Source organism: Salvelinus alpinus, chromosome 10 (genome assembly GCF_045679555.1).
Source record: "Salvelinus alpinus chromosome 10, SLU_Salpinus.1, whole genome shotgun sequence".
Classification (NCBI taxonomy): Eukaryota; Metazoa; Chordata; class Actinopteri; order Salmoniformes; family Salmonidae; genus Salvelinus; species Salvelinus alpinus.
The window spans coordinates 16,809,783-16,824,782 of NC_092095.1; the positions used below are offsets into that span (position 1 = coordinate 16,809,783).

Here is a 15,000-nt window from a genome sequence, read left to right on the forward strand (position 1 = left end):
CTCCTCCCCCCCTCCCTCCCTCCCTCCCTTCCTGCTGTGATCATCATGTTTTAACTAACCAGAGAGGAGAGGCTGTGATCATCATGTTTTAACTAACCAGAGAGAAGAGGCTGTGATCATCATGTTTTAACTATCCAGAGAGAAGAACTCTGACAAGAGAACAGAGAAAAGAACAAGAGAAGAGAGAAAAGAGGAAGTGGCTTGAAGTTGGTCTCTGACCTCCTTTTGCTCTCTCTCTCTCTCTCTCTCTCTCTCTCTCTCTCTCTCTCTCTCTCTCTCTCTCTCTCTCTCTCTCTCTCTCTCTCTCTCTCTCTCTCTCTCTCTCTCTCTCTCTCTCTCTCTTCTCCATCTCAGTGCTTGTCTCTGGCCTTCTTTCTCTCTCTCTCTCTCTCTCTCGCTCTCTTTCTCCTCTCTTACCCCTGCTCCCAATCTCCCTAAAAATCTGTGTGTGACAGGTGAGAGAAGAGTGCCCTCGACACGCACCACCTCACCTCTTTCCCTCACCTCTCTCTCACTTCTCCTCTCTCTCACTTCTCTTTCACCTTCACCTTCATCTTTCACTAACCTCATCCCTTTCTCCCTCTGCTCTCTCCTGTCTCTCACATCCACTCTTCCTTTCTCCCTCTGCTCTCTCCTGTCTCTCACATCCACTCTGCCTTTCTCCCTCTGCTCTCTCCTGTCTCTCACATCCACTCTGCCTTTCTCCCTCTGCTCTCTCCTGTCTCTCACATCCACTCTGCCTTTCTCCCTCTGCTCTCTCCTGTCTCTCACATCCACTCTGCCTTTCTCCCTCTGCTCTCTTCTGTCTCGCATTTCTTATCTTCCTTTCACCCTCACGCACCTCATCCCTCTCTCCTCTCTCACCTCATCCCTCTCTCTTCTCTCCTCTCTCCTCTCTCTCACCTCTCTTCTGCTCTCCTTCTCTCCCCTTCCTGCCCGTATTGGAGAATAATCCAGGGAACATTCATTTAATAACTGACAGTTTGAAATCCAACTGCTACAGTAGAACTCCTATTTCTTTCCCGCCAGCGTCCCTGGTTGGAGGTTGTGTTCCTCTTATGTTTCCGCATCATTTCACTTTGACTTATAGGAACTCCATGAGAAAGACTGCATTTAAAAATGTCTGCTAGCTGGAGACTTGACCACAGGTAGGGAGAGGAAACGGGTGTGGTGATGTTTAGAGTATACGTTTTGTTCTCACAGAGAGAAGAGAGAGAGGCATTCTGTTTCAATCACATGTCTGCTAGACCAGTGGTTCTCAAACTGTGGGGCGCGTCCCCTGAGGGGTCTGGCTTTCAACTTACTCTTCAAAGTTGTAGTAGTAGAATGCATAAAGTACAATTTCTAAATTGGGTCGTGTATCATCAGTTTTCTTGTTGTCATGTCAGTCGTTGCAGACCTTAGAGAGATATTTATAACAGATCAACTAGCCCGTGTCAGCTAACGTTGTTTAGCTAGGTTTGTGAGACCATAGATTTTGTTGTAATGTTTGAGTCACTCAAATTATCTTGAAAACTGCAACATGTTCTCTGCACCCCATGACAAAATGTGTAGAATAGCAGGAAATAAGCTCTCCACCAATAAGAGGGGTGTGAACAGTTTGTGTCTGGAACAGTCCTTGTGCCCATAGAAATAGATGTGCTGTGTGCACACGGGGGGACCACTGTGCTATACTAAAGCAAGGCTAATGTCCACCTAGTGTTTACATGTGTTTCTGTGTTTACCTGTGTTTACCTGTGTTTCTGTGTTTACATGTGTTTCTGTGTTTACCTGTGTTTACATGTGTTCCTGTGTTTACCTGTGTTTACATGTGTTTCTGTGTTTACCTGTGTTTACCTGTATTTACATGTGTTTCTGTGTTTACCGGTGTTAACCTGTGTTTACCTGTGTTTACATGTGTTTCTATGTGTTTACCTGTGTTTACATGTGTGTCTGTGTTTACCTGTGTTTACATGTGTTTCTGTGTTTACATGTGTTTCTGTGTTTACATTGTTTACATTGTTTACATGTGTTTACCTGTGTTTACATGTGTTTCTATGTGTTTACATGTGTGTCTGTGTTTACCTGTGTTTACATGTGTTTCTGTGTTTACCTGTGTTTACCCATGTTTACATGTGTTTACCTGTGTTTACATGTATTTCTATGTGTTTACCTGTGTTTCTACATGTTTACCTGTGTTTCTATGTGTTTACCTGTGTTTCTATGTGTTTACCTTTGTTTACCTGTGTTTCTACATGTTTACCTGTGTTTCTACGTGTTTACCTGTGTTTCTATGTGTTTACCTGTGTTTCTACGTGTTTACCTGTGTTTCCATGTGTTTACCTGTCTTCAGGTGCAGGGGGCTGGTCTCCCCAGGACAGCGACAGCTACCCGTGGCTCCAGGTGGACTTGGGCAGCCGGAAACAGGTGGTTGCCGTGGCAACGCAGGGCAGGTACAGCAGCTCTGATTGGACGACGAGGTACAGGCTGCTCTACAGTGACACGGGCAGGAACTGGAAGCCCTATCATCAGGATGGAAACATATGGGTAGGTAACACAAAACCTGTGTGTGTGTGTGCGTGCGCATATGACTTCCGTGCGTGCGTGCGTGGGTGCATGTGTGTGTGTGTTCCTATGGGAATCAGTCTGATCATGATTCTGTATGGGAGCGCTGCCGTGATAAATGTGTATCTGGTCCACTGAAGGAGCGTTAAGCGGTTGTTTTTGTGCGCTGCATCATAATCGTTTGGGACTCATTATTATTTCAACAGTGTTATGTTTCAGCCATTAAACCTGATCGATTGCTTTTAATATTTCTGCAAATTAAAAATGCTTATACCATCTATCTTACATTGCTCGTGTAACTTTGCCCACCTGGCTATTTTTAAGGGATGTGACATCTATATTGGCTTTTAATTTATCGGCGATGTAAATATTACAAACTAAACAGATAACGTAAACTCACTCACTTTTGTACATCGCCTTGGTCTGTACAATTGATCTTATTTTAGAGCCCAAAAAACGTAATACTTCCAGATCAACTGTAACGTCAATACCATTGTAAAGCACAATTTCTCCCCTTTCCAACAACATCAATGACGAGCCCTTCATGATGCCCATCTCTGCATGATTCAAGAAGGCAATGAGCTCCGTCGGGTCATTTTAAAACTGGCGGGTGGGGAAGCGAAACTAATGCGTGTGAGTGAAAGGGGGGGTAATGTGTTGGGTAAACGGCTTTTTTCACTCGATCTGTCCAATTTATCACCTTATCGCCTCTAAAATGTAAATAAAACAATATAAAGAGGTTATATAATGTGTCGTTACATACCTATTTGAAGGTTTGTGTCGAATTTGATTCGGGTTTTTTAGGGCGGTGCTAAAGTGATCTTCAGAAGTAAACAGCGGCTTTTGAGAGTCATGATAGCCTGCAGTGATGACGCAAAAATGACTAGATATTCCCCCCTTACCCCCGTCACTGTCCCTTTCTTGTTTTTAAACGGTGAGAGAAGTGCTACACCTGGTGGAGAGAGGCTGTAAGACAGAATTCGTAGCTTTATGCGTGCTGTACGTTACGGCATGACACGTCACAATGTAACGTACAGCGTCGTAGGGGGCCGTTTTTCAACTTTTCTCCAACACTATAGAGCCATTACCATGACGATCAACGCTTGAATAGAAACGTAGTTCACACCCCAGATTTTGAAGTCAACACAGTCGCTACAGTCCCATTAGTTTTCTTTGCAGCCTCGTTTGAATGTCGCGGTTGCGCACATTTGTACGGAATGGGGTGAGTTTACTTTATTAATGTGATTATTTTGTCTAACCTTTCACACACACACACACACACACACACACACACACACACACACACACACACACACACACACACACACACACACACACACACACACACACACACACACACACACACACACACACACACACACACACACACACACAGAGAGAGAGAGAGAGAGAGTACAATACAATACACATGAAAAGCAGAGCTTGGCAGAAAGGATGAGGTTTTCTTGGATGGCGTTTCTGTTTTCTATTGTACCTTGCCAGGGAAAGTAAATGTAAAAATAAAGTATTCTCTTGGCTGTCTGCTTTATCCGTGGTAGATAAGTTCTGTTTTAATTTCTTCACAATAGGACGAAGCTTAGAGGAATATATTGGTTCATGCTTCCGTCTTGCTAAAGAAGGAACAAGAGAAAAAACCCTCTGCCCTATCAGCATATGCTGAGGAGAGAGGGATAGAGGGAGAGAGAGTGAGAGAGAGAGAGAGACAGAGAGAGAGATGGAGAGAGAGAGAGGAAGAGAGAGAGAGGGGGGGGGAGAGAAGGAGAGAGAGCGAGAGGGAGTGAGAGGGAGGGAGAGAGATGGATAGAGAGAGAGGGGAGAGAGAGAGGGGGAGAGGGAGAGAAAGGGATAGAGAGAGAGAGAGACAGAGAGAGAGAGGGAGAGAGAAGGAGAGGGGGATAGAGAGAGAGAAAGGGATAGAGAGATAGAGAGAGACAGAGAGAGAGAGCATAAGAGAGAGAGAGAGAGAGTTTTTGAGGTTTAAAAAAACTTTTCTGGGTCTGGGAACCCACAACACAATAAACACTCAAACAAACAAAAACATGGTTAAACATCAATTAAAAACAAAACATCAAATCTTCCTCCACAGTAACTAAACAGAACAACCTCTGAATACCCAATATACCCATAAACAGTCCAATGTTATTAACCAGTTTGTAATAGGCAAACTCAACCCTCAGTCTCGCTGCCAACATCCCCTCCAGCATGTCCACCACCTCCACAGACCCCTGTACCCAAATACTGTTCTAATCGTCTCTTCCATATTGCTCATTTAGCTGCCACTGACACAAAGTTAAGTAAGAGAACTACACCCCTTCTACTAAACCTGTACTTCGGCCCAAATAATAACAGTTGGGAAGAGAGAAGAACCAGCTAGTGATCAGGTCAATCATCCCGACCAACCTGGGACACTGTAAGAACAGATGTGCAAGAGTTTCAGAATCAGCACAGAATGGACACGCTTCCCCAACAGTAGGATCCAGGTGTACCAGATACATGTTGGTGGCTAAAGCTCCATGTATTATCCTCCATTGGAGGTCAGTTGTCCTCTCATCAATAGGCAATTTATATAAAGACCGCCAACAGCCTTTTGGGGAGGCAGCTGGACCAAACACACCCACCCACCCACCTCGTTGATTTGACCCCTCCCAGGGAAGATGCACGGGACACTTTTACACATATTATTTACATGACCTTCTTTCCCACCGCCTTGAACTCCCCCAGCTCCGGGGTATGGAAGGAAAGCAGCATCCCCATGTCCTCCTCAGATGACCCCTGCCCCAGCACATTCAGCGCTGGGGACCAATCAGAGTTGGAAGTATCCACCGATCAGAGTTGGAAGTATCAGTCACAAACTGCCGATGAAGTACTGGCAAGGAATCACAGACCTTAGCTACGACCTTCCTCAGTAGGCGAGATAATCGGATCCCGCTCTTTCTCCCAGCTCCTCCAACGATCTGCTCAGATGACCCAGCTTGGTACACCCCACACCTAACAGGCATGAACGTAGGCTGGCTGAACCCATAGCACGGGACTGGATGGCAGTGTTGTAAAAACGAGGCTCTTCAAAAAGCCACATCCCTGGTGGCGTGCCGGCCTTACGGGACTTGACAAAAACTCTCCAAGCTGCATAACAGACCCATAGAATGGAGTCAAGCCAGACAGATCACCCCCTTCTAGCTTTAACAGGAAGAGATGCTTGTCTTAGCCCAAACAGCCCGTTCTCCTCACCAATGTATAGGCTGTGTCGACTCAGCTAGAACCGTCACAGTACAACAGTCTCTGGGCTGCTAGAACCATCACTGTCTCTGGGCTACTTGAAGCCGAAAAGTCATGATCCTGGAAGAAATGTCCACCAGACCTGGCCCATCCTCGTGCAGTGGCAGGTACAGGGCTGCAGCTTTAATCTAATGTTGTCCAGACCAGAAGAAACTGACAAGGATCCTCTGAAGCTCTTGTATCAGGCTCCCGGGTGGCTGTAAAATCATTAGTCTGTGCCACAGGGTAGAGGCAGCTTATTGGCTACCAGCACCCTTCCCCTATAAGACAGCTGGGGCAGCACCCATTTCCACCTAGACAATCTGGCACACACCTTCTTCGCTACACCCTCCCAGTTCTTTTTTTAAAGACATCGGAGCCTAGAAAAACCCGCTAAGCCTTCATCCCATCTCTGCCCCACTGAAGCTCCCCTGGTAACCGTGGAGCGGACCCTGTCTGAAGCCCCCCTAGTAACCGCGGAAAGGAACCTGTCTGAAGCCCCCCTGGTAACCGTGGAGCGGACCCCGTCTGAAGCTGACCTGCCCACAGCGATTCACTCTTTTCCCAACTAACTCTAGCTGAGGAGGCCCCCTCATACACCTTTAAAGTGTTTGAGAGAACCTTAACATCCTCACCCTCTGTAATAAAAACTGTCACGTCATCTGCATACTCAAGACAGTGCTATCTTGGGACCCTTCATTACCCGTGGCACAGAGAAACCAGTAAGCCTCACTCTTAAAAAACAAAGCATTGGTTCAATTGCCAGACAATATAACTGCCATGAAATCAATCAATCAATCAATCAATTTTATTTTATATAGCCCTTCGTACATCAGCTAATATCTCGAAGTGCTGTACAGACACCCAGCCTAAAACCCCAAACAGCTAGTAATGCAGGTGTAGAAGCACGGTGGCTAGGAAAAACTCCCTAGAAAGGCCAAAACCTAGGAAGAAACCTAGAGAGGAACCAGGCTATGAGGGGTGGCCAGTCCTCTTCTGGCTGTGCCGGGTGGAGATTATAACAGAACTATGCCAAGATGTTCAAAAATGTTCATAAGTGACAAGCATGGTCAAATAATAATCATGAATAATTTTCAGTTGGCTTTTCATAGCCGATCATCAAGAGTTGAAAAACAACAGGTCTGGGACAGGTGGCGGTTCCATAACCGCAGGCAGAACAGCTGAAACTGGAATAGCAGCAAGGCCAGGCGGACTGGGGACAGCAAGGAGTCACCACGGGCGGCAGTCCCGACGCATGGTCCTAGGGCCCAGGTCCTCCGAGAGAAAGAAAGAGAGAAGGAGAAAATTAGAGAGAGCCAAGATTTTCAAAATGTTCATAAATGACAAGCATGGTCAAATAATAATCAGGAATAAATCTCAGTTGGCTTTTCATAGCCGATCATTAAGAGTTGAAAACAGCAGGTCTGGGACAGGTAGGGGTTCCATAACCGCAGGCAGAACAGTTGAAACTGGAATAGCAGCAAGGCCAGGCGGACTGGGGACAGCAAGGAGTCACCACGGCCGGTAGTCCCGACGTATGGTCCTAGGGCTCAGGTCCTCCGAGAGAAAGAAAGAGAGAAGGAGAAAATTAGAGAGCGCCAAGATTTTCAAAATGTTCATAAATGACAAGCATGGTCAAATAATAATCAGGAATAAATCTCAGTTGGCTTTTCATAGCCGATCATTAAGAGTTGAAAACAGCAGGTCTGGGACAGGTAGGGGTTCCGTAACCGCAGACAGAACAGTTGAAACTGGAATAGCAGCAAGGCCAGGCGGACTGGGGACAGCAAGGTGTCATCATGCCCGGTAGTCCTGACATATGGTCCTAGGGCTCAGGTTCTCAGAGAGAAAGAGAGAACGAGAGAATTAGAGAGAGCATACTTAAATTCACACAGGACACTGGATAAGACAGGAGAAGTACTCCAGGTAACCAACTGACCCTAGCCCCCCGACACATAAACTACTGCAGCATAAATACTGGAGGCTGAGACAGGAGCGGTCAGGAGACACTGTGGCCCCATCCGAAGAAACCCCCGGACAGGGCCAAACAGGAAGGATATAACCCCACCCACTTTGCCAAAGCACAGCCCCCGCACCACTAGAGGGAAATCCTCAACCACCAACATTACAATCCTGAGACAAGGCCGAGTATAACCCACAAAGGTCTCCACCACAGCACAAGCCAAGGGGGGGCGCCAACCCAGACAGGAAGATCACGTCAGTAACTCAACCCACTCAAGTGACGCACCCCTCCTAGGGACGGCATGAAAGAGCACCAGCAAGCCAGTGACTCAGCCCCTGTAACAGGGTTAGAGGCAGAGAATCCCAGTGGAGAGAGGGGAACCGGCCTGGCAGAGACAGCAAGGGCGGTTCGTTGCTCCAGAGCCTTTCCGTTCACCTTCACACTCCTGGGCCAGACTACACTCAATCATATGACCTACTGAAGAGATAAGTCTTCAGTAAAGACTTAAAGGTTGAGACCGAGTCTGCGTCTCTCACATGGGTAGGCAGACTGTTCCATAAAAATGGAGATCTATAGGAGAAAGCCCTGCCTCCCGCTGTTTGCTTAGAAATTCTAGGGACAATTAGGAGGCCTGCGTCTTGTGACCGTAGCGTACGTATTGGTATGTACGGCAGGACCAACTCGGAAAGATAGGTAGGAGCAAGCCCATGTAACGCTTTATAGGTTAACAGTAAAACCTTGAAATCAGCCCTTGCCTTAACAGGAAGCCAGTGTAGGGAAGCTAGCACTGGAGTAATATGATCAAATTTCTTGGTTCTAGTCAGGATTCTAGCAGCCGTATTTAGCACTAACTGAAGTTTATTTAGTGCTTTATCCGGGTAGCCGGAAAGTAGAGCATTGCAGTAGTCTAACCTAGAAGTAACAAATGCATGGATTAATTTTTCTGCATCATTTTTGGACAGAAAATGTCTGATTTTTGCAATGTTACGTAGATGGAAAAAAGCTGTCCTTGAAACAGTCTTGATGTGTTCGTCAAAAGAGAGATCAGGGTCAAGAGTAACGCCGAGGTCCTTCACAGTTTTATTTGAGACGACTTTACAACCATCAAGATGAATTGTCAGATTTAACAGAAGATCTCTTTGTTTCTTGGGACCTAGAACAAGCATCTCTGTTTTGTCCGAGTTTAAAAGTAGAAAGTTGTCAGCCATCCACTTCCTTATGTCTGAAACACAGGCTTCTAGCGAGGGCAATTTTGGGGCTTCACCATGTTTCATTGAAATGTACAGCTGTGTGTCATCCGCATAGCAGTGAAAGTTAACATTATGTTTTCGAATAACATCCCCAAGAGGTAAAATATATAGTGAAAACAATAGTGGTCCTAAAACGGAACCTTGAGGAACACCGAAATGTACAGTTGATTTGTCAGAGGACAGACCATTCACAGAGACAAACTGATATCTTTCCGACAGGTAAGATCTAAACCAGGCCAGAACTTGTCCGTGTAGACCAATTTGGGTTTCCAGTCTCTCCAAAAGAATATGGTGATCGATGGTGTCAAAGGCAGCACTAAGGTCTAGTAGCACGAGGACAGATGCAGAGCCTCGGTCTGACGCCATTAAAAGGTCATTTACCACCTTCACAAGTGCAGTCTCAGTGCTATGATGGGGTCTAAAACCAGACTGAAGCATTTCGTATACATTGTTTGTCTTCAGAAAGGCAGTGAGTTGCTGCGCAACAGCTTTTTCTAAAATTTTTGAGAGGAATGGAAGATTCGATATAGGCCGATAGTTTTTTATATTTTCCGGGTCAAGGTTTGGCTTTTTCAAGAGAGGCTTTATCACTGCCACTTTTAGTGAGTTTGGTACACATCCAGTGGATAGAGAGCTGTTTATTATGTTCAACATAGGAGGGCCAAGCACAGGAAGCAGCTCCTTCAGCAGTTTAGTAGGAATAGGATCCAGTATGCAGCTTGAAGGTTTAGAGGCCATGATTATTTTCATCATTGTGTCAAGAGATATAGTACTAAAACACTTAAGTGTCTCTCCCGATCCCAGGCCCTCGCAGAGCTGTGCGGATCCAGGACAGCTAAGCCCTGGAGGAATACGCAGATTCAAAGAGGAGTCCGTAATTTGCTTTCTAATGGTCATGATCTTTTCCTCAAAGAAGTTCATGAATTTATTACTGCTGAAGTGAAAGCCATCCTCTCTTGGGGAATGCTGCTTTTTAGTTAGTTTCGCAACAGTATCAAAAAGAAATTTTGGATTGTTCTTATTTTCCTCGATTAAGTTGGAAAAGTAGGATGATCGAGCAGCAGTGAGGGCTCTTCGGTACTGCACGGTACTGTCTTTCCAAGCTAGTCGGAAGACTTCCAGTTTGGTGTGGCGCCATTTCCGTTCCAATTTCCTGGAAGCTTGCTTCAAAGCTCGGGTATTTTCTGTATACCAGGGAGCTAGTTTCTTATGACAAATGTTTTTCGTTTTTAGGGGTGCAACTGCATCTAGGGTATTGCGCAAGGTTAAATTGAGTTCCTCAGTTAGGTGGTTAACTGATTTTTGTCCTCTGATGTCCTTGGGTAGGCAGAAGGAGTCTGCCTACCCATCCCTGCCTGATGCCCCCTTGGACGGGGATGGGGCAGCTCCAACCACCCCCTACCTTCACCATACATGAGGCCCCAGCATACAGTAAACTCATTCAAGACAAAAAAAACATCCCCAAACCCAAAAGCTTACTGTACTGGTGGTCCACACGGTCAAAAGCCTTCTCCCGATCCAAAGAAAGTAAACCCACATTCACATCAGACAGTTTACAAATGTCTAAAACATCTCTGATTAGAAAAAAGTTATCAACAATATAGAGGTCAGGTACACAGTAAGACTGGTCCTTGTGGACCAACAGCCCCAGATACTCTTTCAACCTGTTTTGAGAGACATTTAGATAAATTGTAATATTCTGCACACAGCAATGCAACATGTCGCCAATTTTTTAGAACAGCCATATGAACAACAATGAAAGCTCAGCAAGTTGACAGGATACACGAAGAGAACCCTCATGAAAAGATTCACACACCACTTAGACCCCCAAAACTGCCTATAGAACTCAGATGGTAAATGCCTGGGGCTCAGCCTGATGAGAGCTGCATAACTGCTGTGGACAGCTCCTGCAGAGTAACGTCAGAGTCCAAAGCAACTCTCTGCTCAGGGTCCAATTGAGGAAGACCTTGTAACAACTGTTCAGCACACAGAGTATCACAATCCTCCGCCTTATAGAGGGCAGAGTAGAACTCCACGGCATGTTGGCGCATTTCACTGTCATCCGTGGTCACCTTCCCATCAGGGAGACGAAGGCAGACCATCTGTTTACGATGCAATGTCTACTTCCCTGGGTTAAAAAAGCAATAGGAGCATCCATATCCTTGAGGGTAGCAAAGCGAGACCTAATGAAGGCACCCTTCACTCTTCATGTAGAAACAACCTCAGTTCATGTTTCTTGTCCTGTAAGTTCATGACTAGTCTGGGGTCAGAAAGCTCAAACTCAGTTAACTTCTACCGAGTCAGAAACCCGGATCCGGGAGCACCCCCCACCCCCCACCAGTAAAAAAGCTGAATAGCATAGCTAGCATAGCGTCACAAGTAAATAGTAGCATCTAAATATCATTCAATCACAAGTCCAAGATACCAGATGAAAGATCCACTTCTTGTGAATCCAGCAATCATTTCTGATTTTTAAAATGTTTTACAGGGAAGACACAATATGTAAATCTATTAGCTAACCACGTTAGCAAAAGACACCATTTTTCTTTGTCCACCATTTTTTCTCTCCACCAGTAGCTATCACCAATTCGGCCAAATAAAGATATTGATAGCCACTAACCAAGAAAAAACCTCATCAGATGACAGTCTGATAACATATTTATTGTATAGGATACTTTTTGTTAGAAAAATTTGCATATTTCAGGTAGAAATCATAGTTTACAATTGCACCCACCATCACAACTCGACTAGAATAAATACAGAGAGCAACGTGTATTACCAATTTACTCATCATAAAACATTTCATAAAAATAGACAAAGCATAGCAATGGAAAGACACAGATCTTGTGAATTCAGACAATATTTCAGATTTTCTAAGCGTTTTACAGCGAAAACACAATAAATCGTTATATTAGCATACCACATGTGCAAACGTTACCCCAGCATGAATCCAAGGCAAGGGGAGCGATAACGTTATGATCACCAAAATATATTAATTTTTTCACTAACCTTCTCAGAATTCTTCCGATGACAGTCCTGTAACATCATATTACAACATACATATAGAGTTTGTTCGAAAATGTGCATATTTAGCCACAAAAAAACGTGGTTATACAATGAGAATAGTAGCAAAACTGCCCTGAAAATGTCGGGCGCTATATTTGAGAGTGATCTAGTCTAATCGATAGCTAATCATAAACTTGACTAAAAAATACAGGGTTGACAGGAATCGAAAGACAAATTAGTTCTTAATGCAATCGCTGACTTACATTTGTAAAATTATCCTTACTGTGCAATACCGGGTCTGCCAAGCGAAGCTACACATAACAAAATGGCGACATATGCGTTTAAAATTTTTCAACAGAACAGCGATTTATCATCATAAATAGTTCTTACTGTGAGCTGTTCTTCCATCAGTATCTTGGACAATGTATCCTTTCTTGGGTCTAATCTTCTTTTGGTCGAAAGCTGTCCTCTTGTCCGTCGAAATGCCCACTAACGTTCGACCGGGACCCCGAAACGTGCCCGGCGCTTCAAAGTGCATCACAAAGCAATGCCTCAAAATCGCACTAAACGGATATAAATTGCTATAAAACGGTTTAAATTAACTACCTTATGATGTTTTTAACACCTAGAACGAGTAAAAACATGACCGGCGATATATAAGTGGCTAAACCAACGCTTGGAAAGAGAGAGAGTCCGACGTCCATCTTGCGTGAGGCGCAGCAGGAAAAGAACGGTACATCCGGTCTTTCGCGTTTTATACTGGCCCTGATTGCGCAATCGACTCCATTCAAATTGTCACCTCTTACTGACATCTAGAGGAAGGCATGGGCAGTGTTTGTATCCTCATAGGATTTACAGGGACTTTAAAACTGACCTGGGACCAGAGGCCATATCAGGAAAAGTGCTGTAGAATGAGTTCTGTTTCACTCAGAGACATAATTCAAACGGCTATAGAAACTAGAGAGTGTTTTCTATCCAATAATAACTATAATATGCATATTGTACGAGCAAGAATTGAGTATGAGGCAGTTTAATTTGGAGACGATAAATGCTAACGTTGAAACAGCACCCCCTATATTGAGAAAAGGTTAATAGACCAGACAGGCAAGTAGCTGACCGCAGGTGAGTTCCAGTCCCCCCCTAAAACCTACACCCCTCTTGGTCACACTGTCTTAAAGTTTACTTTATTTGATCAACTACAGCAATACGCTCTGTACCCTCATTAGGAGCATGAACATAAAAATAAATACATAACATCCGCCTTGACCAATAATATCCGACCCTTGACAATCTCTGTTGTAGATACCACAGTCACCCCTAAGCCTGAGGAAAACAAGATGTCCACCCCAGCACTGAAGTTAGTACCATGACTGAGTATATGCTGCCCCTCCCACCACATACCCCAGTCAACCTCTTTAGCCTCATCACTATGTGTCTCCTGTAGGAAAAATACATTAAGCCTTTTCTGTTTTATTACTTCTAATACCCAAGCCCTCTTATTCCTGTCCCTTCCCCCATGAATATTGTGAATATTGAGAGAACCTACCCTTACTACCTCCATATAGAAAAGAGAAAGGAAAAGCAGAAGAAACCACAAAGAAAACAGACGAAGAGAAAAAAACACCTTATGAGGCATGATCATCATCGTTTTAATTTTCTCTTAATCTTACCACGTTTCCCACAACCTTTTGTTGCCGTGACAACATTTCCTCAAGCGGAATGCTTCTTCACACTCAACTGGTTTAACCCCATTGTCTTCTGTAACATCACAGCTGACCTCACAAACGTATCAACATCAAAAACATCTGCCAATTTAACAGATTGGTCCAGGAAGTTATGTACAGTTGAAGACGGAAGTTTACATACACTTAGGTTGGAGTCATTAATACTCGTTTTTCAACCACTCCACAAATGTCTTGTTAACAAACTATAGTTTTGGCAAGTCGGTTAGGACACCTACTTTGTGCATGACACAAGTAATTTTACCAACAATTGTTTACAGACAGATTATTTAACTTAGAATTCACTGTATCACAATTCCGGTATGTCAGAAGTTTACATACACTAAGTTGACTGTGCCTTTAAACAGCTTGGAACCTGTCATACCTGTGGATGTATTTCAAGGCCAACCTTCAAAAAGAAATCAGCCAAGACCTCAGAAAAAAACTTGTAGACCTCCACAAGTCTGGTTCATCCTTTGGAGCAATTTCCAAACGCCTGAAGGTACCACGTTCATCTGTACAAATTATAGTATGCAAGTATAAACACCATGGGACCACGCAGCCATCATACCGCTCAGGAAGGAGACGCGTTCTGTCTCCTAGAGATGAACATACTTTGGTGCGAAAAGTGCAAATCAATCCCAGAACAACAGCGAAGGACCTTGTGAAGATGCTGGAGGAAACAGGTACAAAAGTATCTTTATACACAGTAAAACGAGTCCTATATCGACATAACCAGAAAGGCCGCTCAGCAAGGAAGAAGCCACTGCTCCAAAACTGCCATCAAAGGGCCAGACTACGGTTTGCAACTGCACATGGGGACAAAGATCATACTTTTCGGAGAAATGTCCTCTGATCTGATGAAACAGAAATAGAACTGTTTGGCCATAATGACCATTGTTATGTTTGGAGAAAAATGGGGGAGGCTTTCAAGCACCCAAGAACACCATCCCAACCGTGAAGCACGGAGGTGGCAGTATCAGGTTGTGGGGGTGCTTTGCTGCAGGAGGGACTGGTGCATTTCACAAAATAGATGTCATCATGAGGTAGGAAAATGATGTGGATACATTGAAGCAACATCTCAAGACATCAGTCAGGAAGTTAAAGCTTGGTCGCAAACGGGTCTTCCGAATGGACAATGACCCCAAGGATACGTCCAAAGTTGTGGCAAAATGGCTTAAGGACAACAAAGTCAATGTATTGGAGTGGCCATCACAAAGCCCTGACCTCAATCCTATAG

At 44.5% G+C, this 15,000-nt stretch overlaps 1 protein-coding gene and 1 pseudogene across 1 annotated transcript in view; both read left to right on the forward strand.

Annotated features, from left to right (window-relative positions):
* The window catches only part of LOC139531575 (contactin-associated protein-like 2), a 314,450-nt gene that overhangs the window by 144,178 nt on the left and 155,272 nt on the right, over positions 1 to 15,000 (forward strand). Inside the window, exon 3 of the mRNA XM_071328143.1 lies at positions 2,333 to 2,526. Within this exon, the coding sequence (XP_071184244.1) occupies positions 2,333 to 2,526 (194 nt within the window). The remainder of the gene's footprint in view (positions 1 to 2,332; positions 2,527 to 15,000) is intronic.
* LOC139531396 (uncharacterized) overlaps positions 5,252 to 15,000 on the forward strand; it is an 11,219-nt pseudogene continuing 1,470 nt past the window's right edge.